General features: G+C 41.9%; 2 protein-coding genes across 4 annotated transcripts in view; one reads left to right on the top strand and one right to left on the bottom strand.

Moving 5' to 3' along the window:
- The first annotated feature begins 1,120 nt into the window (after positions 1 to 1,120).
- eps8l3a (EPS8 signaling adaptor L3a) lies at positions 1,121 to 6,600 on the top strand. The gene is made up of 16 exons (XM_030778339.1): positions 1,121 to 1,185; positions 1,352 to 1,422; positions 1,590 to 1,654; positions 1,921 to 2,079; positions 2,376 to 2,525; positions 2,731 to 2,804; positions 2,953 to 3,095; positions 3,195 to 3,322; positions 3,950 to 4,055; positions 4,646 to 4,719; positions 4,846 to 4,920; positions 5,066 to 5,226; positions 5,720 to 5,816; positions 5,954 to 6,058; positions 6,224 to 6,309; positions 6,453 to 6,600. Exons 1-16 carry the CDS (start codon positions 1,121 to 1,123, stop codon positions 6,598 to 6,600), a joined length of 1,707 nt encoding a protein of 568 aa, XP_030634199.1.
- Positions 6,601 to 10,628: 4,028 nt separating this feature from the next.
- Positions 10,629 to 27,204, bottom strand: part of ampd2a (adenosine monophosphate deaminase 2a) — a 29,104-nt gene continuing 12,528 nt past the window's right edge. For 2 of the 3 annotated variants that reach the window (XM_030776690.1, XM_030776689.1), the window contains exons 2-18: positions 19,193 to 19,323; positions 18,896 to 19,026; positions 17,729 to 17,797; positions 16,981 to 17,092; positions 16,283 to 16,469; positions 15,967 to 16,108; positions 15,763 to 15,852; positions 15,451 to 15,580; positions 15,027 to 15,221; positions 14,794 to 14,925; positions 14,416 to 14,579; positions 14,048 to 14,174; positions 13,553 to 13,716; positions 13,204 to 13,324; positions 12,742 to 12,915; positions 12,252 to 12,362; positions 10,629 to 12,091 (exon numbers count right to left, since the gene is read on the bottom strand). In XM_030776690.1, the coding sequence (XP_030632550.1) occupies positions 11,876 to 12,091; positions 12,252 to 12,362; positions 12,742 to 12,915; positions 13,204 to 13,324; positions 13,553 to 13,716; positions 14,048 to 14,174; positions 14,416 to 14,579; positions 14,794 to 14,925; positions 15,027 to 15,221; positions 15,451 to 15,580; positions 15,763 to 15,852; positions 15,967 to 16,108; positions 16,283 to 16,469; positions 16,981 to 17,092; positions 17,729 to 17,797; positions 18,896 to 19,026; positions 19,193 to 19,323 (2,396 nt within the window). In that variant the 3' untranslated portion in view covers positions 10,629 to 11,875. The remainder of the gene's footprint in view (positions 12,092 to 12,251; positions 12,363 to 12,741; positions 12,916 to 13,203; positions 13,325 to 13,552; positions 13,717 to 14,047; positions 14,175 to 14,415; positions 14,580 to 14,793; positions 14,926 to 15,026; positions 15,222 to 15,450; positions 15,581 to 15,762; positions 15,853 to 15,966; positions 16,109 to 16,282; positions 16,470 to 16,980; positions 17,093 to 17,728; positions 17,798 to 18,895; positions 19,027 to 19,192; positions 19,324 to 27,204) is intronic. The other variant, XM_030776691.1, reaches the window with a different exon arrangement.

Below are 27,204 nucleotides of genomic sequence, written 5' to 3'. Positions count from 1 at the left end.
ATTATTTAATGATTTTGGTGTTTACCGTATTGACAAATGAGGCAATACATTCTTCTTTCCACTAAAATGCTGTTGTAGCCCAGCCTTGCAGCCAATCACAAAATATAATACTCGCTTTAGCTGTCATTCTAATTGAATTCATTGTATCTTTTTGTTGTATGTAATGGTCATTCACCTAATAGTGAGTTATTTATGCTCACTTTTTATTGTTAAATGGTTGAAATCAAAGTGAGTTGTTTTCTTGTGTCATATCAGTGGAGAGAAGTTTCTGGAGGGTTAATCGTTTGTCACAGGCCTCGTCAATACCTAACCTGCTCTCTGACGTAAAATGGTCTCTTTACAGATATCTGTATATGACACCATAAAATTGAAACCCAAGATACACCAAATACCCCAACTTGTTCCTTGGTGATGATCCAAAAGTACAACATAAACAATTTAGAAATATGATATTTCATTCCTAAAGCATCCAGAAAATGTGTTCAGTCTCGGTTATTAATAATTTCCAACGAATATTTATATCCACACTGTGTTCTAGTCCCAGGAAGGATCGTTGGACTGGAAACCTCAGGAGAGTGTTCTACAAAACACCTGATTATATTAGTTGTCTCTTTAATACTTTATACTTTAACTAGAGGAAATACAGAATACTGGGGTTTTTTCACTATTTCCATTCTTTTTTGTGATGTTCTATGAAGAGAATCTCATATGTTCCTGTGGCGTTGATTCAAAGACGATAGCATACCATTGGGAGCCATACAAAAACAGCATATGAAGATACCTGTGAGCTAGATAAATGATTAACTAGGAAAGCACCGGGTGAGATGTTAATATGTGAGGGTGTGTCAGTGTAAGCGTCATCAAAATCCATAGTAACTCCTTTAGCTTTTTCCATATAAAATCAACACTGTTTAGACAATGCAAATAAGGACAATGTTCAGCTATGACATGTCAGACTCAGCTTGTCTTAATAACTGTGTAACAGATATACAGATTCTTATAAATAATGTGGAGTGTATTAGTTACTCTGAAGTAAAATGCTAAAAGAGACATTCATTTTCTGTTGATCATCAGCGGTGATTTGTATTTCTTTTATGTAAGCTGTTAATAGACATTCAGGATGTACAGAGACCCCACTTACGATTCCCTCGACTCAAACAGCTACGCTGGCTCCGTTTGGTCCAAGTAAGTAACTGCTGAGCGTCAGCTTTTAAAACTTTTCAAAAACAAACAAGCAAAGAAAAAAATCTGGTATTCATTAAAGACAGTTATTACGTGGACCCAGTGGGATATTTACGATGTCTTAATAATCAGCAGCTCAACTTGCATCTTCATCCTTCCTTCATTACAGTGGCTACACAAATGAAGAAACGGCCTCCCAGTTGTCTGGGTTGTCAAGACCCAGTGCAAAGTCAATATACAGTGAGTTGTGACCCCGATTAGACAATATTTTACATATCTGTCAGAATAATACTTAATATGAAACAACAACAGGAAACACCTTATGTAACATCTTATGTAAACAGTACATAACCGGCATGGTTTTTGATATGTTGTGATGGTCTGTCTGTTTTGTTTACTGTTTCCAGTGCAGAGGAAAGAATATGCAGAATCCATAAAAAAGCAATTAGGTAAATTCCAGTACAGAGTCGAGGTAAATCTTCACCTTAATTCATCTCTCTCTCTCTCTCTCTCTCTGCCATTTTACTTGTTTTATTTTCCTGTATAAGCACTTTTGAAATAGTTAATGCGTTAACTAATAAATAAATAGTGAATAGTTAAAAATTGGTGCTCATGCCGTCTTAAACTGGCGTTTTCCTCAACATTTTGCGGTTACATTTACAAAAATAAGAGCGAAAGCTAAAGACAACCACATTCTCCACAATATAGAGCTCTGTGTGACTGTGTCTCCCTCTTCAGCACCTGCTCACCTGTGACTTAGACGGTAAGGAGATGTATGGGGTGGATGACTGCATTGAGAGGCTGGTATTACTGGATAACACGGATCGAGTGTGGGGTCAGGACATGATTCTTGAAGTGCAGGATGGTAACCTACTGTTGAGTGACATTGAGACTAAGGTAAGCCCATGCTTAGACAGCGTACTGTCGCTTTCATTAGACCGATGTCTACAGTGCACCGTCCTTTCCTTAGACTGTTTCATAAACTGTCCTTAAAGCTATCTGATCTGACAGACTTCACTGAACTGACCTCATGTAGATCTATGCTGCATGCCATATTTCATCTACATTGTGCTACAATGGAATTCACTCATGCTCTATGTTAGATTAGCTTCATATGTTCATTGTATGTTTCTTTCTACACGTCTCTGTCTTTTCGTTTCTCTCCTCTCTTCCTCCTGGTGATCCGGCTTCAGGAGGAGCTGGAGTGTCTACCTCTGAGCAGTGTGTCAGGGATAAAGGCAGTGCCGGACTGCAGCCGGTATAAGTCACTGCTCACAGTCACCGCACGGATGCACAATAAGAGGTCCCCCAGTGTCTTTATGTTCCAGTGTGAGGCACTGAAGGTCAGTGTTGCTTGAATTTACTCAGCTTTAGAAAGCATGACTAATGACAGATTCTCTTGATATTTTAGCTAAATGAAATCAAATGGCGATTGGATGAATATAAACATTTTATTAAGTTGTGAATTCTCCTGGACAAGTAATCCACGTGTTTAGGTGGCTGTTTACGGGGCAAGCTGTGTGTTGAGTGATGTAAATTTGTCTGCAGGCAGACGTTGTTGAGAAAGACTTGAAACGAGCACTTCGCAACAGGAAAGAGAATGATAATCGCAACTATCTCAGGTAGGGATCATTTACAGTCCCTGAGATTGAATCACAAACTTACATATTATGGACATTTGACCCAATAAACCTCTGAACATTCACTAGTTAAAATTCGTTTATTTATGAGTATTTTTTTTTATGACCAAAAAATGATTCCTTCTACCAGCATGGTTATTTCTGATCCCGTAATGGGCCAAAACCTGCGTAGAGATTCCAGGAACAGCAGAGCCCATGAGCCCACAGACTGGCCCCGAGCGGAAAGTTCTCCATTTGAGTGGAGCGCTCCCGACTACGATGAGACATTGAAGGGTTATTTACTCATCGAGCCATTTACTTATCATGAAATAAACACCAGCTGAGATGTGGCACGGAAACGTGTTAGTTACTGATCATGGTGTTTCTTTGTAGAAGACAGCCCTGTTCCAACATCACCCACCTTCAGAAGATCAGAGCCCATGTCGCCACCTCTGGAGGAAGAACCAAATCAGTCTCCTCCGCCTTGTTCACCTCCCCCCCCTGAGTTACTGAGAGATGCGGTCAGTGTCTGTGTAACTTGTCCTGCGTGTGAAGACCAAAAGTCAAATCAATACAAATCATACGGAAAGAAAAGCTAGTACTGAACAAATACATTTGCCGTAGTAGAATGCTAATTGTCGATTCCCGGCCGGACGGCCAGGGCCCTTGCTGTGTAGAGTTTGCATGTTCTCCCCGTGTCTGTGTGGGTTTCCTCCGGGAGCTCTGGTTTCCTCCCACAGTCCAAAGACATGCAAGTTAGGCAAATTGGAGACACTAAATTGCCCATAGGTATGAATGTGTGTTTGTCTGTGTGTCTGCCCTGCAATGGACTGGCCACCTGTCCAGGGTGTTTCCCCGCCTTTCGCCCTATGAGCGCTGGGATAGGCTCCAGCACCCCCCCCGCGACCTAGTTAGGATAAGTGGCTTTGATAATGAGTAAGTGAGTGAGAGAATGCTAATTGTCTGGTCCAAACATTGTTCTCCTCATCAACACACCCAATGAATTGTTCAGGCTGACATCTGTTTTAACAAAGTAAAAGAGTGCAAAGACATGTTTTGCCACTATGCAAGATTAATACAAATGAAGAATTTGGAAACTAGAGACAAGGTTGCATTTTGTCTGATTGGTTTGTTCTGTATTTTTACAGGATAGACTGAATCAGTTGATCAACGACATTGAAGAATTCACCAACGAAATAGCTGCAGTGGCACCAGAAAAGAAAAAGAAAAAGAGCAAAAAGAAGAAAGAAAAAGGTGAGGCCCGTATATGGTTAAACAAAACTTGTTGGACCACTTTGACATGTCATATATGTGTCCTGCTGAAACTGCTGTTTGATGTACATGCTTATTTAGGATCCAGACACTCTAGCACTAGAGGTGCAATACTGAGATGAGCCGTAATGTTAAAAAACAACAAAGACAACAACAACAACAAAACATTCCGGTGCCTTTGAGGACACTTTTTTTGCAGAAATTATTATAATTATGACCCTCAGAAATATACACACCTTCAGTTGTTAATTAGTTTAAATCATAGTTTTAGGGTGGGGGTAAAAAGAGTGAAAAGACAAATTTAAACTGGTTGACTTCCCTCTTTTTGTCAAACAGTAATGGAAAAGTCAGTGACCTTAAATAACATCGTTTTTTTCTGCATTGATCACCTAAATCTTGACGGATTTCTTGTGGTTCACTTGAATTGACTTTTTAGTTGTAAACAGAGGTACAGACTTTCGCAGTGAATTGAATATGCCAAATAGGAAAAACCAGGGTAAAATCCTAGAGAAAAACTCATTAATGTGTTGTTGATTTGCTCTGCCCTCATTCATTATTTTTACTCTTTGAAGATGTTGAGGTGATGCCTCCTTTGGAAGAATTTGAAACCTGTCTTAAGAAATTCAAAATGGCCTTCAACCTTTTGGTATGTCAGCAATATTGCAAATTTTCTGTTTGTTGAAGGTTTCCTGGGCTTAAATATTACCTGTGGAAAAAAACACTTCTCTCTCCTCTCTCAAAACTTGATCTCTCTCCTTTTTAATAATAACAGGGACAGTTGAATGGAAAAATCAGTGACCCCAGTGCTCCAGAACTCGTCCACTGTCTGTTCTCCACCTTAGAATTTGTAAGTTCATGTTACTCCACTTTCGCATTCATAGCCCTACACATATTCTCACCTATAAATGGGAGATCAACATTCAGTCATGAAATAATGACGCATTTGAACCATTTGCTCTGATTCTTGTTCTTTTCATTCTCGTTTCCCGCAGGTTGTGTCCCGCTGCCCCGAAGGCCTGCCCCCTACCATTGTTTCTCCGCGGTTGACGATGCCGTGTTTCCGATTCCTGGGCGACGAGGTCACTCCTGAGGAGGACCGGCTGTGGCAGTCTTTGGGAGATGCCTGGAACGTACCCGGGGGTGTTTTCAAAAGGCAAAAATACATCACTATGCAGACACACAAAGACACACACACACACACACACACACAAATGTACATTAATATATATTTCTTCGTCGACTCGTATTTAACTGCCACGAACATGCATAATTTTGTAGTACAAATTTGCTGGGTCAGGATACCGCGGCCACGCAGAGCTATTCACCAGCGCTTGATGACCGCTGGCAGTCTCCAGTGACTGGTCCGACAGACAGCAGAGACTTAAGCAGAAAAGCTTCCCAACGATCGCAGGTTGTAGTTTGTTTTGTCAGAAGTCAAAATAAAAATGTTGAAAAATATATTTAAAAGGCTGACAATTTACTCAGCTATTCTGTGTTTCTGTTATTACTTTTTGCAGAATTTCGAACAAGAGACGTTTCCAAAACCAAGGTGTTTATGCAGATTTCATTTTCATATCTCATCTTCACACTATCTCACTGCTACTCCAATTAACGTGAATAAAATCTCTGGATTCTTTGTGTTGCAGATCTGATAGTCTCGCGACTAACTTTATGCGTGCGCTGTACGACTTCACAGCGAGGAACTATAGAGAACTGACCGTCTCAAAGGGAGAAGTGGTTGAAGTGAGCCTTCATTAAAATGAAATACAACTCCACAGAGTTACATTTATACCACTTTATACCAAACAAAACTGAACATTTCATGGAAGGTTGCTGGTTAATATTTTAATCGCTTGACTTTGGCCTCAATGTGTCCCCAGTTGCTGGACACGTCCAAACAGTGGTGGAAAGTCAGAAATGTTCAAGGGGAGGAAGGATATGTGCCAAACAATGTCCTAAAGTCCTCAGAGAGGGACAATAAACAGGTCATTCAAACATTATCCCATCCTTACCGTTCATATTAAAGGGGGCATTGCATCAAAACTACAGTTCCTCCCTGTATGTACTGCGTTTTATTTTCTGTTTTATAATGACAATCACTCATACCCATTCTTCCCTTTTTTTTTCTTTTTTTTTCTTCCCCCAAACAGGACCCAAGGGCTGTGCCCCATCTCACTAAAAGGTCCAAGCCCGATGAAGTGAAAGCCTGGTTGGAGTACAAGGGCTTTAGTAAAGTGTGAGTAAAAACTGGGATCTTGAGTAGGACCTACACAGTTCCTAAAACCAGCACTCGTTTGGTAGGATCTTTTTTTTTTTTTTTTTTTTCTCCAGAAAAACCATAGGTTGATTATCTCGTTTTATTATTTCTGCTGCCCTCAGCACGGTGAAATGCCTGGGTGTGGTGAGCGGTTCCATGCTACTGGGAATGACGCGGGAGGAGTTAAAGACTCTTTGCCCTGAGGAGGGTGGACGGGTCTTCTACCAGCTACAGAATGTCAAGTCTGCTTTAGCGGTTCGTGTTACATAATCGTTTGATCACGTAAAAACTGATTTTTTGAATTCGAGTAGTAAGGCACAGTCAGATCGTTGTAATCATTCTAATCTCGTTGTTTTTGTTTCTCATTCAGCTTGACTCGAGACATGAGTGACACACAGATGAAAATGCCTCAGTCAAGAGTGTCTGAAAACGGATTTCTAATAAACATTACAACTTACAAAATGTACCATTCTGAACAAGGCCGACATGCAATGTAACAACACAACTGAAAGCCACCGAAGCTGTTGTAAGAAATGTTTTGAAAATTGTACATTTAAATGTACTAATCACTATTTATAATTTACATAAATTCTATATGCTATTGTACAGTTAAAATTAATGAAAAGGTTTACAGTTTTTTGGTGTGAACAAGCATTATTATATGGTCTAAATCACTTGCAGATATTTAGTGCAATTTCTGGACTTAATCTGACTGTATAGGAACAGTTCTGAACATTGGAACTGAAAAACTGTGATACAAAGACTATTCTTAAATGGATACCAATGGAAACTGCTACAAGATACTTATCTCTCTGTGCGCAGGGCAGTTGCACTGTAGTCTTTATGGCTTAATTATGAGGTTTAGCTGGTCTCAGCGTTCCCTTACACGTTCCCAAGTTAACACTAAAAACAGCAGTTAAGCTCAGTTATCCATCTCAGACTGTGATCCCGACCGACTCGGTACATTACATTTATTTAGCTGACGCTTTTATCCAAAGCTATTTAGTAAATCTATAGTAAATCTATACCTCAGTAACTTAGTAAAGCTAAATCTATAACATCTGAATTGTACAGTAATTTAAAGATGCACTGGTCACATATGAGCATTTTTGAATTGACATTTGACAAGCACTATTATTTTGTGTATTATGGGTCAGCAATTATAAATAAATCAAGGATCATAACCAACGAATGTTCATGCTTTATTTAATTGAAACATTACACATATACCATACCAGCACAGGAGCATTCGATAGTCTGTAAAGTATTGGCATAAACTTAGATCTATGATGGTAATAAATCATTTAACAGATAACAAAATGAAAACATTATGGATAAAATAAAAAAAAACAAAACAGGTGCAACACAGAGAATGGAACTTAAATTTTGTCCAAGTGTAAAATACAGTTTGTCAAAAAGATTAAAAAAAAAAATAATAATAATAATAATAAACACTGCAGTGAAAACTGAAATGTCTGTGATTAAACAAATTTCTTTTTTAAGCAAATACCTCTAACATAACAGAAACGCTACTGTCAATATTGTTTAACATAATATGGTATTTCATGTGATGACTGACACAGTAATCTTTCTGTTACTGTGGTGGTGTTTTATCGACATTGCCAAGATCAGAGAGAGGAAAATTACTGGTTGACAATACTTCAGATGAATGAAGGAGCTCTTTCTAAGAACCTGTTACTTATGTGTATGCACAAACTGTTACAGAAACATATATCAGTGGACTCTTTTGGAAAAAATGACCCAAAACGATTAAAATTTATAATTTGATGTTATTTAAGCAGCATTCCGATTCTACATGTGCATATATAATATCTACATAGTGTACTTTCTGTAGTTACAAAAGAAACCAACATTAGCATGCCCCAGGGGGACAGTAATCATGGGTTTCATCTTGGATTCATCCACTGACCGTGGAGAAACCACCGCGTGAGAGAGGATCATTTGTCTGAGCACACAGGAGGGACAACATGCACTAGTAGGGATTGGAAAATTGGGATCGGGCCGTTTGAAAAGTTATCAGGCTTTTCCGATCGTGAGCTTCCCCTGTGACACATGACCACGGCGTTCACTCCCACAGAAATACTACACCACTGACAAAGACCTACGCTTTAATCTGTGGTAGGCGCTTTAGTTTTGACCACTCTGTGGCAAAGACACGAAGATGTTAACCATGCACAATGTCTCGAAACACGGGGAAGATAACAAGCAATCTGAGCAGTTTTTTTTTTTTTGTTCTATCAGTATGTCCGAGAAAAAAAAAACGGAACGAACCAAACGCGTGTACTTTAATATTGAAAAACCCTCAAAACTAACAATGTCCAAAAAATCACTGTCATCTGGAACTGAATGGAGCCACATAACGTTCAAACAACTGCTCCACTGCCAACTAGACTTTCATATCTACTCCGTTTCCTCTCGTGTTCTTTGAGGGTAATGATATGGTATGTAAATAAAAATTCTCCCGTCGTTAAATGACCGCGTAGAACCATGGGAAACAATGATGAGAAATTTGTTATTGTGCCTCAATTACAATAAAAAAAAAAAATCCATTGAGTCACTTCATGAAGTAAAACTTTTAAAGAATAGGCAACAGTAATATAATAATATTAACAATAATTCTAAGGGGGGAAAAAAAAGGTTTCTTCATCTGTATTGAGTATCTGTATGTCACACACAACCATACACATCAATTAAACTTCTAGATCTCTGTGCCATGTTAACATCTTAAAGATAGATTAAATTGTAAATATAAACTGTTTATCTCTATACCCTTATTTAAAAATATACTCTTTGTATTAAAGCAAATGACTACTGTAAATGCCTGACATACGTCTTCACAGTGACACTGCTCACTGTTGAGATGCAGTGAGAAAGTGTAGACAAACCTATTGCAGTTTGCCCTCTACTGTCCTTCTAATGATACTTCACATGATCGACAGACCTGATTTTCAGACTGTAATGAAAGATATGACCAGTGTTCTTTAATGTATTAACAGGTCAGTAAACCCATTAGAACAGTCTTTGCATCCCAAGTTGAGAGCAGTTCTGTGAGATAGATGGATGGATGAATGACATCAGACACAGCACAAAAGGAGAGGGTTTTATAATGGAGGTCTTTGGGCAACACAATGAACAAAATCACAATGTAAAAATGACTGAGGAAAATGCAGGAGACTGTGATGTAATGGGATGTCATGTTGAGAGAACTAAACACTGACAGAAGAGAGATACAGGCCAGATCAGAGGTCACACAAGGACACACGCTCTCTGATACCACTCAAGAAAAAAAATATGACAATTACATATGAAAAATACCAAGTTTCTGCACAGACCACTGCAAATTCTCTTCACATTTCAGGTACATTGTAAACAGTGCCCTTGTTCTTCTGAATTCTTTCTAATGACAATAACGGACGCCAGGCAGCTGCTGTAATGTCAATATGACTTGTAGAGACAAATCAGTCTTTTCTGAGCTGTACTCTTACGATCTGACCAGACATATAAACTCAAGCAACGTCAGAGTGGCCGTGATTTCAGTGTCGCCGTCAGATTACGGCCGCACAGACAGAGAACCAAACAACACAAGAGACTGTGGAAAAATAAGAAATCCGTCATTTCTAAACTTAATCTCACCACTCTGTCCCACTTCAAAAAAAAAAGTATAGGCTCCCTAGTTCACGCACATTCACATGATAAGCAGTGATTATGACGTAAATGATGATAATTATCTTTCAAGTTGGTGAGTGATAAAGTGTATGATGCGTAATTTACTCAACTTTTACAGTCATCTGCATAGCTATCATGTAAATGCCAACAGGTGCTGGTGATACTATCGAAGTGGAACCCAAAGAATGGAAAGATCAAAAACAAAAGGCACGTATATTCCTGGCCTGGTGGATGAACAGTACATATGAAGCATGCAGGAGACAGTTTAGTTCAGTGGGAATGAGCGAGTGAGACTGGATAACATACACTCAGATAGCAGGGTGCTGTTGATACGGACTACATGATGTGCTGAGGTAATACTGGAAAAACACCCCCCATTATTCAAACTAAACCATACTAATCATGCTTTACTTATGCTAGACAACCACTTTTGACCACTCTTTTATGTGCAAATTTATTGGCTTTTCAAGATAAACAGCTCCCAACCTAAAAACAATTATTACTAATACATCTGTACACAGTATATATATATATATATATATATATATATATATATATATATATATACTTTAATATAGATTATAGATCTATTATACTTTATTATTATACTCTACACTATCCTTCTTTATGAATGCATATGCTGATGCACAATATGATTGTTTCAAGACAGTACTTACAACTAAAATGAACATTTCTGTAATGTTCACATTTTGGAATGTGTCCTCTGAAGTCTACACTATTAATACTTTTTGTCTCAGTTAATATTATCATAAAACATCTCCTTCACCTTGAATCACATCTTATACCAGCAACTGTGTGTCTGGTCCTACTGTCCTTTAGAGATCAATTCCTTTGAAGCTAATTTGTGGCATACTGTTTATATGTCTGGCGAGTATGTGTAAGGCAGATAACGGACAAGGCTCATACAACCTTGATGTAATGTTTTGTTTGCATTGCTACATTAAAACAATAGAGGGTTATGAGTTTGGCTTCATAATGCAGCGAGACTGAGTTAAGAAGCAGCAGCTTCCAGCCTCATATCAGTTGGCTTCTACAGTGTGTGTGTGTGTGTGTGTGTGTGTGTGTGTGTGTGTGTTGGGGCTTAGCCACCATGATCACCACAGGAGGAGAAAGGACTACATCTTCACATGCTGGATCATATGACAGTGTGCTGGGCTGTGAGAGAGAGAGAGAGAGAGTCTGGCACACCATGGGTAATACCAGCTAAAAGGCAAAGAACAGCATCAAAGAGAACTTTCAGATTCTATCGCATCATTTTGACAGAGAGGTGGAAAAAGACTCGGTTCAACTGAAAGGGCCATGAGACGTGTAGTGCTCCTCCTGTACTGGCTGTGCAGACTGGGAAAACAAGCCGAGCACTACATGTCTGGCCTGCCAGATTTAGCCATGCTGATTAAAACCAAAGAAATCAGAAATGTCACAGTGAGAAAAAGGCAAGACAAGGCAAGAGGGAAAGTTGAGAGGGGCTGTAGCTTATCAACAGCAGTACAAAAAAAGTTAAGGGTAAAACCACACACAGGATTAGATATTTGGGTTTATCATCAATGCCCAAGGGAAATCCCATGGACTGAAAAACAACTTTGACAAGATGGAGACCCTGTGTTTTTTTTCTTTCTTATTTTTCTTAATCCTTGGCTTTTTTTGAAAGGGTAGCAGCAAGGTGTTTGGTTAAATTTAGTCATGATGACACAGAATATATATGCCCCCACCCCACCCCTTCTGCCTCCCCTTTGCCACGCATGGACGGAGAGAGACAGAGAGAGAGAGAGAGAGAGAGAGAGAGAGGGAAAAGGAGGAGCAAGAGGAAAGAGGATGGTGTGAGGAGATGATGTTCTCTTTAGCGTCTGCTGGGAAAAGGAGCCATGGAGAGACTGTCCTCCTCTTCGATGGCCTCCAGCTCCTGTGTGCGCACTGCGTGTGTGATGAGCTGCAGCTCCTCACACAGAGTCTCATGGCGGTAGGCCACGCGGATGTCCGGCACGTTGGTACGGCGGATGTCATTGCTCTCGGGGCCCTCTTTATTGTAGTTTGGACCAAGCCAGTAACTCTTGGCCTGTGTGTGGAAGGCGGGTGGGCGTTATAGAATATAGAGTTATACAATGCCTTTGTAAATAACCTCCACTTAAGTTAAGGTTTCTCAGGAACTGAATAGCATCCGTGTGTGTGTGTGTGTGTGTGTGGAGTGGGGAGTTGGGGGTGGCTTATGTATTTACCTTATGGGAGAAGCCACTCATGAGCACACTGTTTCTGGCCAGTTCACACATGTCACATGAGCTGAGCTTCCACACTTGTGCGGCAATGCTATACTCCTCCATAAGGGGCTCCTGTGTCAAAGATACACACACACACACACACACACACACACACACACACACACATACACACACACACACACACACACATACACACATACACACACACATACACACATACACACACACACACACACATACACACACACACACACACACCCACACACACACACACACACACACACACACACACACATACACACACCCACACCCCCATACAAACATCCTCAGTCTGAAAATCAAGACCAGTGCTACAACATAAAAATCACTTTCACATCTCATTACCGTTCTTTTGAAGAATCAGATGCTCAGGTCTGTGGTGCGAACACCACGTCACACAGTGTTAATAAATCATAAGTTGGTTTCAGAGGGTGAAAGGCTGGGTCCTGACCTTGGTGAAGTGAAACTGCAGGGGGTCGTCTGTGGACAGAGAGACCATGAGGCCTCGGGACAGGTACTCCGGCAGAGGGTTACGATGGTAACTTAGGAAAAGGCTGTTGTTACTGAGGGGGGACATGGCGATGCCAATCTGAGCCAGGTAATACAAGTACTGCAGCACTGGAGCCTACCACCAAACAAACGATCAGAAAAAAAAAATGTGCTGATAAGTCACCTTTACCTTACATCAGTACCAACAGTCTGTGTACAGTCAACACAGACATATGCTTAGTACGGTAAATGTAATACTAAACAAATGCAACGCATGGAAAAGTTACAGAAAAACAAACAAACAAAAAAAACAATAATGCAATTCTTGTCAAATTCCTATTTGAAAGCATATTCAGTTCTGGAAAATAACAAAGACAATCTTTCCTTAAGAGCCCTTAAGATAAGTTTTGGTGATAAACCCCACCTTCCTAAGTAGAAGGCCATGGGAGATGTTCTCAGAGAGCATGAAACCTGAAACCAGGTGGTGAATGGGCCCAGCCTCACCACAATGTGGGCGTAACACAAACGTGTGGAAGCCACGCCTCCTGCACGGCAATGAAGAAATGGGCAGGATGTCATGAGTTACGAAACACATTTCACAACGAGTTATCTATAGCCTGTAACCTTTTACGATAGTGGTTAACACTAAGGTGATCTGAAGTGTATCATCATCAGTAAGATCACTTTTACCATTGTTTTAATTGGTTGATTGGTTACTAATTTCATTGGTTATTTTCGACAGTGTAAGAGCTGGAAGGGCCAATGAAAATGACCTGCGTAGGTGATTGAGTACGGTCATGTTGGCGTAGGTGTAGTAGAGGTAGTAGGAGTAGGGAGGGTTGTCTTCCTCAGTCCAGTTGGCAGGTAAAGGGCTGTCCAAATTGAAGATGTGGTGTTCGGGTTTGGATTCATCATCCACGCTGTCAAAGCCCACCACCTGAGGACGCACAAACAAACACACACACACACACACACACACACACACACACACACACACACACACACACACATAGAGCTTTATGGCACTGAGACAGAAGCATTCAGTTTTAATCTATCTCTAGCAAAGACAAATGGATCTCTGAGCTTCTCTTAGATAATGAGATGTCTTCGATGTCTTTCACTTATTTCCTCTACACCCGTAAATCCCAGCAGAGGGAGATTATAAGTTATAACCAGCAGGGGGCGCTGAGCCCTTCACAGTTGACTTGCTTTAACACTGACAGGTGTTGTGACAGACAAGCTGAAGGAGTGTTGTCAGTTCCACTCACATGTTGAAGGAAGAGGTGTAGCTCAGGATGACTGCGTGGATTAACAGTGACTTCAAACAGAGGCATAAAAATATTCTCCAGCATCTCCTCAAAGTTGGCCAGCTGTTTCTTGGTGTGGTAAACATCACTGAGAAACAAAACAGAGCAATTAGATTCTCGCCATATGCACCGAGAACAGCGTAAAACGTTTTCCCTTGTAACGTCTATCCCTAAATGAACCTGAGCTGAAACTCCAGCACTCAGCTCTCCGTTACTTAAAAGCCCATTAATCTACATCACTGTCAAAGTGGTGAGGCGGGACAAAAACGCCTAAGGCTTTTTGGGTTTGAAAATGAAACAGACGCATTAATGAACCGATGGTTACTCACAAGAGGCGCGGGATCTGGATGAGCCAGCGCACGTTGTCAGAGTAAACATAGTGTCTGACGGCCCACTGGGCCAGTTTGTCCCACTCATCCCGCGAGCGGCCGTAGATGGAGAGCCGCAGCTCCACGTTCTGATACTTACTCTCCTCCAGATCTGCCATCACCTCCTGTGGGCAAAGATCCAAATGAAAAAAACGCTGCCTTCCAAAACAATGAGCGATTCAGTAACCCTCCAAACCAAACAAGATGTTCTCGTAACGTCTCTTAGAGAGAATGAGACGGTGCACTCCAGGAGCACCTTTAACGGTTTACTTTACAAAACTGTTTACGTTACTGTCTTTGCTTCGCCTATTCTGCTCAAAACAATCTGGACCAGCGCACCTTGATGATGTGTGCAAAGTATTTTCCTTCGATGTGGTTGTCAGTTTTAATGAAGATCTCTCTCAGAATAGACTCTCCGATGGGATTGTATTTGGCGTTGAACTTGTCAAAACGATGGAAGGTGTTGCGGTCCTGCGGTGAGGATTTGGGGAGACGAAATTAGACACGCTCAGATGGGAAACAATGGCTACGTATGAACACGACCTGATGCGAATCCTGTTCCCTGTACGTACCGCGTGCATGTCCAGCGTGTCCACGCTGAGGTCAAATGCCGTCAGATTCATGCTCTCAAACACCTCCATCAGCGTCTGCCCACAGCCGTTCTCTATGTGCACTATCTCCTCCGGGTACTTCTTCATGGCCCGTTTAATAAAGCGCAGCAGGTGCTTCTGGTTCATGCAGGACGACGCGTGAATGTGCGTGTCCACCTGAAACAGGGTAAAGGGGGAGAGTGAGAAATAGCCAGATACTTCCGGTTGTGGCAGAAAAAGAAAAAGAATATTTGTGGTGTCATCAAATATGACTTCTAAGTTATCAATGCTAATTACGGTAGTCTTTGCTAAGTGCTAGCGAAGTGGGAGGGAAAGCAGAAGAACGTATGCTATACTCAGACCGTAGCTGCGTGAGTGGGATGTCACACATCCGGTTTCGCTCTACCTTGCGGATGTTGTAGAAGTCACGGTGTGGGACCTTCTTCTGGGAAGCCAGTTCCTTCATCTCATTAAGGAGGATGTGCATCTGGAACTTGGAACTGAGGTACTGAAGCCGACGATAGCAGAAAGATTTCCTGCCAAGACAAGCACACAGGATAATCAGTAATAAGTCCAACACCAAAGTTCTTTCATGTGTGACATCAGATGAGTTCATAAAGGGTATTTTCCTCCCTTATTGTATTTCATCTCTAAGAATTAAATATGCGAGCTGATAATTAAAAGTGAACAGCGTGTGTGTGTTGGAGTGGAGACTCACACTGGTCCGTTAATGATAAGAGCCATCATGACATTCATATCCGCGATGTAATCCCGCAAATCTGGGTAGGGCAAGTCCAGCTCTGTACTCCTGAAGGAAAGACATGCACATACATATATCAGTCAGATCTACACAACTGAAACATACACTCATATAGTGTAGGTATGGACGTATGTTGGCACACACAGACATGAAATGTCTCACTTGTCCATGTGGGTCTTTTTTGTATACACGTGAATCACCCCGTCCACCATCTTGCAGCCATATCCCATGTCAGACGGCATGTTTTTGGGGTCCTGTCCCTCGTAGGGGTGTGTTTCTGAGACGGGGGGGTGCACAGGGGCATCTGCGGTACAGAGAATGAAGAAAGAGAGATGGGAAGGAAAACGGAGAAGTCACTATTATGTAATACGTTCAACCCCTGGCTTGTTTACGCAACTTCGGCGAGAAAAAAAAAAACCCTTAGTAAACAAACATTTTAGCCAACGTTGAGTGGAGCGGTCACACTCCACAGCTTTACCTGCATCCACAGGTGTTTCTGGGATCTCTTCATAGACACGGAGGTCCAGGGGTCTCTCCCCCAGCTCCTGCAGCGAGTGGGCCGTGGTCTTACAGAAGCTTTGCATGGACAGGGCCATGTACTTCTCTCGTATGAACAGGGCTTTAACCACACACTTCGCAGCATCCACCAGGTCGGTGAAGGGCACCTAGGAGGAGCAGAAGAGCGTCAGACATGAAGAGTCTGGTTCGGACGTAAATGAAGGTGCATTTAACAGGAGAGCCTCTGGGATTGAGAATATCATCTTAACTGTGTGTCATATCAGGCTACGCTAAACCTCCTGAGAGAGAGAGCTGAATATGGAGGACGGTCAAATGTTGACATTTCAAAATGAAGTTTCCTGTTATTGTAAAGCAGCGGTTTCTGTACCAACACAAAAAAAAGCTGAAGTAGAAACGAGACCAGTGAGGCAGAACGCCATTTTTGGTCAAGGATCAGGTCTGAGTCTCAGTAGATTCATCATCATATTCCCATCAAAGCCTGTTCACTAACATGACATGAGGTAGATGAAATTTATGAAAAAAAAAATAAAAAAATATATATATATATGTATATATATATATATATATATATATATATATATATATATACATAATTATAATGTAGCATTAGGGAACAAAAACGACTTTAGAAAAGTAAAAAGTGATCAGGCTCTTTACCCCACATTTTTCCTCCCCTGATATGGAGACCCGCTGGAACTCTCTCTCCAGAACAGGCTCTCTCTCTTTGGATGCATGGTCTACAGTCACCTCGTTCTGCTCCTTCATGGACCTGTGGTGAAAACGGACAAAACAGACGGCACGCACAAAAAGACAAAATGGAAGATGAAGGGCAGAGGAGACTCTCTCTGAACAAATCCAAATAACTTTACTGACTAATCACTACCAGTGTTCCATAAGACGTAGGAAATTCAGTGCACATCTATACGAGCTCTTCCTAGCTGTCTGTGGTAGGTTAATGGTACATCGTTGTAGGTTTCTCTTTACGGAAAGATCAGAGGATCAAAGGCTTCTCTAAGAGTAGTGTAAACTGTGGAATGAACACATCAGAAATGGAAACCAATTACGTCAAGTAAAGGTTGACGCGTACAGTCTCTGCTGGCTTTTTTAAACATCCTCTACTTCAAAGTGTGTCTAAAGGTCTGATCCTCCAGCTTAAATGGGTTGTCCTGCACTCTCTAATCATCAGACATCACCCTCTATTGACATGCTATTCATTCATAATTCATCATAAAAATATCCATGACAACCAATCTAAAGGAGGCATGTTTAGACAGGGCGAGGAGAATGTATGACGGGTCCGTAATTGCGAAGCTGTCAGACTTTTGGAGGATGTGTGTAAACTGGTAGGACATGTGTGTCAGAGAGAAAAAAGGGCCTCAGAGAGACAGGGTTCGGCAGCACTCACTCTAAATCAGCCGTGCTGTCGATTTTCATGAAGTCCTGTTTGGCGCGGAGCAGAATCTCAGGCTCAAGCCTTTGGGGGGCGGCGCAGGGCGTGAGGCAGGCCAAGCCGGAAATTAGTGTGAGCCAGGGAGAGCACGCGCGCGTGCACACACACACATAAACACAAACACACACACACACACAAGTGTAAAAGAGAAGAAAACGATCATCAGATAATGTGGTGTGCGTTGATTGACCACATGATTCGGGGATTCTGGGTATTGTGTGAATGTGACTGGTTTTGGTATAAACGCTTGTACAGTTATCTGTGACTGGTGATGATGACCATAGTTCAGAGAAGAAAGCTGACGTGAGAAGTTTGAGGAAAATGTGAGGTTACACGGCGAAAAATTCACAACTGGACAAGACCGTGTTTTTTCAGCGTTTGCACATGAGCAAAGATTTTTACTGACACGTATGAATCCTGTCACGTCAAAATAGCATACATTTATATAAACCTATACACATTTATCAATTAAAGTTCACCTACAGAGATATCCACATGAAAAAGAGATATTTTTATAAACGTTTGGCATATGCAGAGGATACGAAATTACAAATTATTTTTAAAAAGTATTCATGGTGTAAAACAGACAGCAGGACTTCTATAGTCAGATCTGAGGAGTTCACTGCTCTCCACCGTACGGATTAATTTCTGTGAGCGTCAGGTCGGTGTGTACTGTCTGAGATGAATCGGAATCTTAATCAGCGTGACAAATCAGTACCCAGCCCTGACACTGCAAAAGAGGCAGCCTCACTGTGCCAACATCACCCTAGTCACTCATTAATACTGGGAGTAACGCATGTTCCTGGAACACTGCTGGCACAGCAAAAGACGCAGCTGTCCAAACCTCCGCACCACTCCAACCCAAAGCTACCAGCAGTAACTTCCCTCCCTCACATGTAGACCATCCCCTGAGATACACACAAATGAGAGAGGCTTTCTGTTGCAGGCGTTAGTGGATTGCTAATATTAGTTAGCAGGCAGGTATAATGTGGATGCTGGTGAGTGAGTAGCTTATTTATGTTTTTTTTTTTGGATTGGACAAAAGCTCTGTTTGGCAGGGCAGGATTGTGGGGTCTGGGGTGTGGGGCTGGTTCTTCGGTGTGGTGCGTGTAGTTCTCTCACTTGATGTCCTGGCTGATCTGCCTCTCCAGGCGGTGGCGCCGTTCCTCCAGCTGCTCGATGGGGCTGTCCTCCGGAAACTCATACGGAGCACTGCGCATCTCGCTGTCAGTCAGGCTGCGAGCTAACAGCTCCTGAGACCCAGAATAGAGCAGGCTGTGGCGTTATACATTCAAAACCTCTTTCTCTCTCTCTCTCTCACACACACACACACACACACTAGCACACACACAGAAAAACACAGAAAAATAGGCACATCTCAAAGTTATCATGTTCTGCGGGTGATGTTGCTTTTCTCACCTCAGCAATCTCCTTGTACTTGCCGTCCATGGAGGTGCGTAAGTCGATGGGGAAGTGTTTTAGAGTGACTGGGGTCCCTGGGAGGGAGCGCTGGCATGTGAGGGTTTTAGACCCAGAGGCACCACGGAGATCTGAACAAAGGGAGAGAAAGCGAGGGAGCGAGTGAGAAAAAGAGAGACAGACAGAGCAAACCTTTAACTGTGCCTCTCATTTCAAGCCCTATGTGTTTCAACGACAGGCTGAGGGAGAGAGAGAGAGAGAGAGAGAGAGAGAGAGAGAGAGAGAGAGTTCTCTATCAGATCCCTAGAGGCCATTCCACATTTGGGAAATTTCCAGGGGAAGAGAAATAACAAACATCACTTAACCTATTCAACCAAGAAAAATGAACTGTTTTTGACTGCATGAAGCTGTCACTGAGTGTTGTACATTATGTACCTCTGAATCATATTCCCTGCTCTTAACATTATCACAAACAAAACATAATTTTCCCCCCATCTGCCTTTACAACACGTAACCTATAATTTAAAGCATTAGAAATACCTTACCACATTTGCAGATATGAAAGAGCGTTTTTTACTGGTGCTCTCGTCAATAAACAAGACAAGTTTCATTCCAGAGGAACCCTCAACAAACCATCCCCTGTTAACACCACAGACATACATTTGCAGACAGAAATTCTGAGCTTATTACTTTAAGAGGTGAATTTGGTGACTTCTGCATTAGGATGTCTACAGAATAAAAGTGTTTTGACTCTTAAATAACTAGTTTTCCATCACGTCACACAAACAAAAAAAGCCCCGAACAAATTAACGAGTCTTTTCGACTGGGGTTTCCACTTTACCTGGAAAGCTTCTCCACGTGTCAGAGCCAAATTAAAATGTTCTCCATCCCAAGTGGCAAGGTGATAAGGATGGCACTTATATTAAACTCTTGGTCACTAAACTAAACTAAAGCTTCTCTGTAACTTTAGAGAAGCCTCACTGGCCAACTAGTCTAGAACCTCTGTTCAGCTCGGTCTCTGACGCTTCAGGATCCACCTACTTTGGTCTTTGAACTAAGAATGAGACAAAACGGAGGGACAGCAGTGGCTGTGTTGTGGGCCCATTCAGGTGGTGCTCATTAGACGAGATAAATTTAGTTCCACGCAAGCCACCCGTTGCTATGGAGACCCTGCCTCCTCACTTACAAGGACGAGGCCAGCATGATATCACCTTCCCCTCTCGCTGCGGCAGGGTCTTAAGCAAAGAGGATCTAAAACTAGTCTGAATCTAGCACAGACCCCGGCACCGCACTGTGCCAGGCCAGAGAGAGAGAGAGAGAGAGAGAGAGAGAGCTAAGAGTGGAGAAATGAAATCTAAACTGAAAAGACTGCAGTGATTACGACGGGAGAGGCAGGTGTGCGTTTGCGGTCCCGAGTAAGTGTACGTCACCGGAGGGCTCAGAGAGCTGTTGAGAGTGGAGAGACAACAGTACTGGTTGTGACAACAAAGCCCTATCTCTGGGCTGAGAGAGTCATATCTCCTCCTCATATGCCTGCCCTCGTGCTAAAGCTTTCTCTCACAAAAAGCAACACAGCATCTCCTTAGCACACTGCGCAGAGGGAAGAGGAGGATCCAGAAGGCACATAATTCACAAAAGGGTTCTGAGTGTTGCTGTCGTGTTGTAGTTCCTCAGAGGTTCCCTCACAGCTCTTCTCTATTCTTCACACACACACACACACACACACACACACACACACACACACACAAGAGTACTGACAGTTCCGTGGTCAAATGTCTAATGTGAAAAATAAGCGTGAAAGGCCGACTTCTTCGAAAAATAAAAACAACAATAACAACAAAAAAAAGAATAGAGATTTACGACATTTCTGTACCTGAGATCTAGCTAGAATGGTTGCAAATTCCACATGCATAGGCCTCTAGCCAACAATCCACACCACAGTTAGTGATATGACATCACTACATGTAGTCACAACCTTCATGTAACAAAGTGTGCATTCTCTGGGTCACAAATAAACTAATGAAAACAGACATTACAGCACCCTAAAGAAGGCAATCCATTCTAGCACCCTAAGATGGGCAACCAGTATTAAGATGTCATCATATGATCTCAACAACACAAAGCTACCACAGGCACAAAGTAGATTTAGCCTATGTGTAAAAAGGAGAGGGAGAACCTTCATTTCCACTTTGATAGCCCCAGTATCAGTTTTCATATCTATGTAATGAACATGTTGGTACATTTCATGTAAATAAATAAAATTACTAAAATATTTGTACAAACTCAAAGTGAAGAAGCATGTGTCCACAACATTTATATCTTCATGCAATCATACCGGTTCGTGCTCCAATTAAAACAAAAAACAAAAAAAAGAAAAGAAAAGGGAGAGAAAGAAAGAAATCCAAAGAAATCGTTTTCAGCTTATGAAGAACATGTTCCCATATGAGGAGCAGAGGTAGTGACCACTTTGGAAAATGAGTAACAACTACGTGAAACGGCTTGATCTATAACAAACACCCAAAAGGTGCTAGCATCATATTACACAGCTTATTTACTGTCTCTTTGAGGTCTGACGAAGTTTAGGCAATATGCTATTTCCCATATTCTGGACTATACAATATCATGACTATATAACATAACATATGGATTTATTTTTAGTCCACTGGTTGCAATGTAGACATTTCTTTAAAACACTCATTCCACTTAACTATGGAATTGAAAAGTTGGCCGAAATAATAAAATGTACCTTACTGTAGGGTACGTTATAGATTTAAGGCGGTGAAATGAGTTACTTCTGTCTTCCCCCAGCAACATATCCGTCACAAGCCATATTACATTTTCTTGCTGAAGCACAGAGGTTTTAAATCAAAACCGGTTCCAAATGATAGGCGAAACGACGCCCCCAATGAAATCTTCGTCAACCTCAACTGAACTCAGAATTTCTTCGTTTTCTATCACTCTTGCTTTACTCTCTCACACACAATCCTTGTTTTCAATTTGATAGCTAAATTCGCTATTAAAGCTATATACCTCACGGCTAGGTTAGCGGCTAAAGTAGGCTACACGATTGACGGTGTCGGTTTTAAAATATTTTGTTTTTCAAATATGTCAGCAACACAAGTTTCGCTCACTCTTTTTTTGGCAACCTAGATTTGTTTTTCTTTTGGTTTTGGTGGTTTCATACCTGCATACTGTGGTTTCTGGACATATACTTTAGTACCTTGGTATAAACCGTATTTAATTTGGATTAAATGACCCATTGCTTGATTCGTATTTCTTACAGCGCTCAGAGGAAAAATGTTCATTTTAGTGAAGGATACATTTCTCAAACGAGTGTAGCTCAGCCAACTTTTTATTCAGCTGACAAAGATTCATTGTAATGTCATCAAATCTACACAAAGCGAGAGGCTATGACAGTTATCACTCTAGGAATATAATAAAGGCGCTGAAGAGTAATAAAAAAAAGACACAGATAAGAACAGGCTACACCTTACATCAAAAGTATTGCCAGGGATCCAAAGCTTCCTCATCTGACTGGTTTACAGCTTGCTGTTTAGTTCAGCAGTTCCCACTGGTAACGACACAGGCTTTGAATTATTGACTGTTTTAAATGACTTTCCTGGCCTGTAACTCCAGTATCCACCCAGTGATCAGGCAAAATGCCTACAATATAGGCACAGAGTCACAAAACTCAGCATGACAATAAGGATGCTACGAGCATTCACACTATGAAACAGTCAATTGGAACAGCCTGCTTTATCTAAAGCTATATATTATATTACACACTCACAGTGAACGAGGGTCCTCAGACTTAACTTTTCCCCTCTAAATATCTACCAAATTCACATTTACTGCCTGTAAGTTAGCAAGCACTATCTCCTAGTCGACGTCACCATACTTACCAGAGCAGACTCCTGGGGCATGTCTCACTAAAAACACATCATCCCTTCACTGTCCTCTGCCTGTCAGCGCCCCTGACTTCCTGCTTTCTATTTAAAGCCTGTGATGGTGTTGGGTGGCTAGAGATGACATGCTCCATCCCCCATTTAATGAGTCTCAACACAAAGCCCCGGCATCGACCTCATTGTCCTACTGAGCACACAGCAACACGGTTAAAGGAGCTTCCATTACCACAGACCTTGCCAGGGGAATGGAGTGTCCGTGCACTGACAATCATCCACACATGCATGCGCGCGCACACACACACGCACACACACACACACACACACACACGCACATAAACACACACACTCTAACCCCTTAACTGCTACTAGTGGGAAAAAGTATCATTGTGAAAACAGACATATTCAAATGAAAACAGACCTATGTTTATAGCATAAACAGATACCAGCCTATAAAGCAAACCTTACCACAAGTCCCTTGAGAACAATAATGTGAATGAGACTAAGTCAAAACCAGGACACACATGCAGGTGACAGGAGGTGCCTCCTCCACTCCACGCCTCTTCACTTCCAGACCTGCTGGAAACAGATGTCACCTGTTTACCGTCTCTCTGACTCCTCTGACTAAGAACTCCAAAAGAGCCTGACAGGGAAACACGTCGTCTGTGGGAGCACATGAGGCTGGCTTACCAAAATCTTCCCTTTGTATCAAAATCAACACAATTCTACAAAACAGTTAACATCAGAGAATACAAATCTGTACCACGCAACCTGTGATTCCAAGCCTCTGTTTCCATATCGGTGCTGATCATTAACAGTCATCATCATCAGTAAGGTTTAAGGTTTCCATATGAACATCAAGCAGATGGAGCTGAGTTGGAGGCAAACTCAGTCAGGTGCTTTTAATACGTCATACTAAGCACTGCACAAGTAAACCCAAGACTGAAGGTACAATTTATTGTCATCGCAGTGCTAAACATATTGAAATTGCAGCATGAGTAACTTGTGTAATTACAAGCCTTCCCTCAATTGCATGGTCAGCTGCCTTTACCATCTGGTACTACTTGTCAAATTCTACATTTACTTCAGTGAAGAATACTCTGCATAGTGTTTAGAGCTGCGTGGCCAAACCAAACAAACAGGCAGATTTCCACGGCGAAAGACAACACACCATCAAACAAAACACATGTGTTTACAGGCCAGACAGGGCATAAAGCAGTCTCAAACTGTTATTTGCTTTCTTCGGATCCCATCCCACCGCGACCGAGCCGACCGTCCAAAAACGTCGCGCTTTAGATGTGGGCTCCTGACTGCTGACTGGGCTATTAACTCTGAGGACATCTCCTGAGAGCGGTGCAGCCCAGCACATGGGAGCTGGTGATATTATCTCACTGTCCAAGGAGGACTGAGGCCTGAAGAGATGGAGAGGGCCGGTCCACTGATACGATAGCAGAGGCAAAACGCCGAAGGGTGTAGTCATCATAACCGCCCTTAAATAAATGTTCCTCACAAACTCAAACACACACTGACACCAACACAGAAGGCACTTACCACACTGTCGTATTCTCTTATCTCACTCTCTCTCTCTCTCTGTCTCTCCCTCTTGCTTTTTATATCATACCCTCTATCCAAAACACACACATGCGCACACACACACAAAATCCATCATCCCGGTATAGTATTGTATAATCCTCCTGCCAGTCCAGCACAGATGACTGTTAATCCAACGTCAAGCCTGATTCAGGGCATCACCATAAGAGCACATACCACCATGGAGACACACATCACTCAGTACAAACCAGCTACAATGAGAAAAATCTTAATTTAGTTTTACAAAGAGAACACTCCAGAGAATATGTGCTAAAAATTCAAAACCCAGAAGAAATGGAAACCAATTTGTGTTGTGTCTCACCAAAAAAAAAAAAAAAGCACACACTAATCTTATTTGCTGTGACCACAGTAATTTTGGCAGCTTCTGTGGGCCTACATATTTACTCACCAAAAGCTTAAACTGAATCCCATTTGGCTGGTGTGTTTTTGCACTAAAGACCAATCTGCTAAGAAGAGCCTGTGTTTAGAACAGCAAACTACACACAAAAGTTCTGGTAACTGTGTGGACACACACACAGAAGAGTCTCTGTTACGCTACTCTAATTTTATTATTTGACTTCCTCCTGAAATATCTTGGACACTGAGAGAAGTTTTAATTACTTCCCACAGAACAAGCAAGTTGCTGACTCGCGACAGACTTACACGTAAACATACAACACATTCAAAATAGTAAATGTTGTTTTTAGTCCTGCGGCGTCTCTGTCCCTGAGGAACTGCCCATGACATTGCTATGTTTGATTATTCAGCCACACAGGGTTTCCTTCTCAGAAACTTATACATGACTTTGACTGTACAGTCAAGGTAATGGGTGTGAAATGGGTGACAAATCTACCAAAACTGAATAATCTCTCTCTCTCTCTCTTTCTCATCAGTGAACTCTGACATGCAGTCTCATCGGTGGACGCCCTGGGATTGTGCTGAATGGCAGATGACATCACTGCTGAGATGTGACCCACTTAGAAGAAGCAGCTCTGCCTACAAGAGCAATTACCGTGTTCAATGATTATGAGAACCACACCGGTGTGTGTGTGTGCGTGCGTGTGTGTGTGTGTGCATGTGTGTGTGTATGACCACACTGACCGTGAGACCACTGCACAGCCTTTTTAGTACCTCATGTTTCAAGAACAACTCATTTTAACATGTGCTCCTCCTAAAGTTGAGCTTACAGTTCAGTTCCCAAACTCCCATAGGGAGGTTTTTGTTTTTTGGGGGTTTTTTTGGATGTCTGTCTAGAAGGGGCATTCCCCTACGACCCAGGAGAAAGAAAGGCTTCCCTCAGCCTGCAGGTTAACTCTGCTGTTCATATGGTCTCATGATGTGAGAGGGTTCACCTGTGTTCTCCTGACACTAAACAGAGGAGCTGTGAGGAGGATTTTTCTGCATGGCTGTGTGAGGAGACACGAGCCTGTCTGTCTGTCATTATGTTACTGGTCAGTTAAAATGTTTCCCTGCCTCTGCATTTTGCCATCTGCAATAACAGAGAATCCTCTGTTTTCATTTCCTGGTCATCACGGTGTTCAAAAATGTCAATACAGAGACTTCAATTGTATGACTGTGTATGAGATTATGTTTGCGTGTGTGCGTGAATGAAAAGGAAAAAAAAAAATCAGAAATAACAGACCCAACATCTAATGTATTAATTAAAAAAGGCGCAACGCAAAAGTTATTGTGCTTATCTACCACGAACAGAGCCGCGGTAGGATAGAGGGAGACACACGTATCTGTTTGTCTGAACGGACGAGGTAATGAAAGGCAGTGTATAAGAGATGTGTTTGTCTTAAACAGCCAATTTCCTGGCCCAGTCTTCCTACATTACATGGTCACTGTTGTGCCTACAAGCTCTTCTTTCATGGTATGCAGCACATGATTTCTCTCAGTCATACATATGCCTTTAATACTACAGGGCTGACAGAATATGTAGGCTATACAGTAGGGAACGTAGATTGTCTGGCTGTACAATAATGGTCGTTCCCTTGACAACTCCACTTTTTGGAAATGACGGTATCAAAGTGCTATTTTTATTTTGGTTTGGTTTTCTTTTTTTTTGAGGAGTACCGTGAGAAACATAGGTCATAGTCAAACAAGGTCTCTCTCGTACAACTACAGGCTGAATTTATCATCATCCACACATTCAAACTTTACCAAACCCCCCCCCCCCCCCCCCCCCCCAAAAAAAAACACATCCATGTCATTTGGATATCCTCATCGAAACACCATGCCCACACGCACACAAATAGACACGTGCACACACACACGCACACGCACACACACACACACACAGATACAGTTCTGTAGAAAGTTTCCCATTCTCCTGACACTGCAGCACCACTGAGGCTGACTGTTTAATCTTATTGGTGCATCTGTGACACAGACACGTTTCTTGAACCGGTCTCGTCACTGTGAGGGGGACTGATCTGTCGTTTCTCTACCCCTCGCCTCCTCTCCTCCTCCTAAACATTACACTCCTTTTGCTCTCCCTGCAGCCCAGCTTTCACCTGC

This window comes from Chanos chanos, chromosome 6 (assembly GCF_902362185.1).
Source record: "Chanos chanos chromosome 6, fChaCha1.1, whole genome shotgun sequence".
In the NCBI taxonomy this organism is placed as follows: Eukaryota; Metazoa; Chordata; class Actinopteri; order Gonorynchiformes; family Chanidae; genus Chanos; species Chanos chanos.
This window is presented reverse-complemented; position numbering and strand designations above follow the sequence as displayed.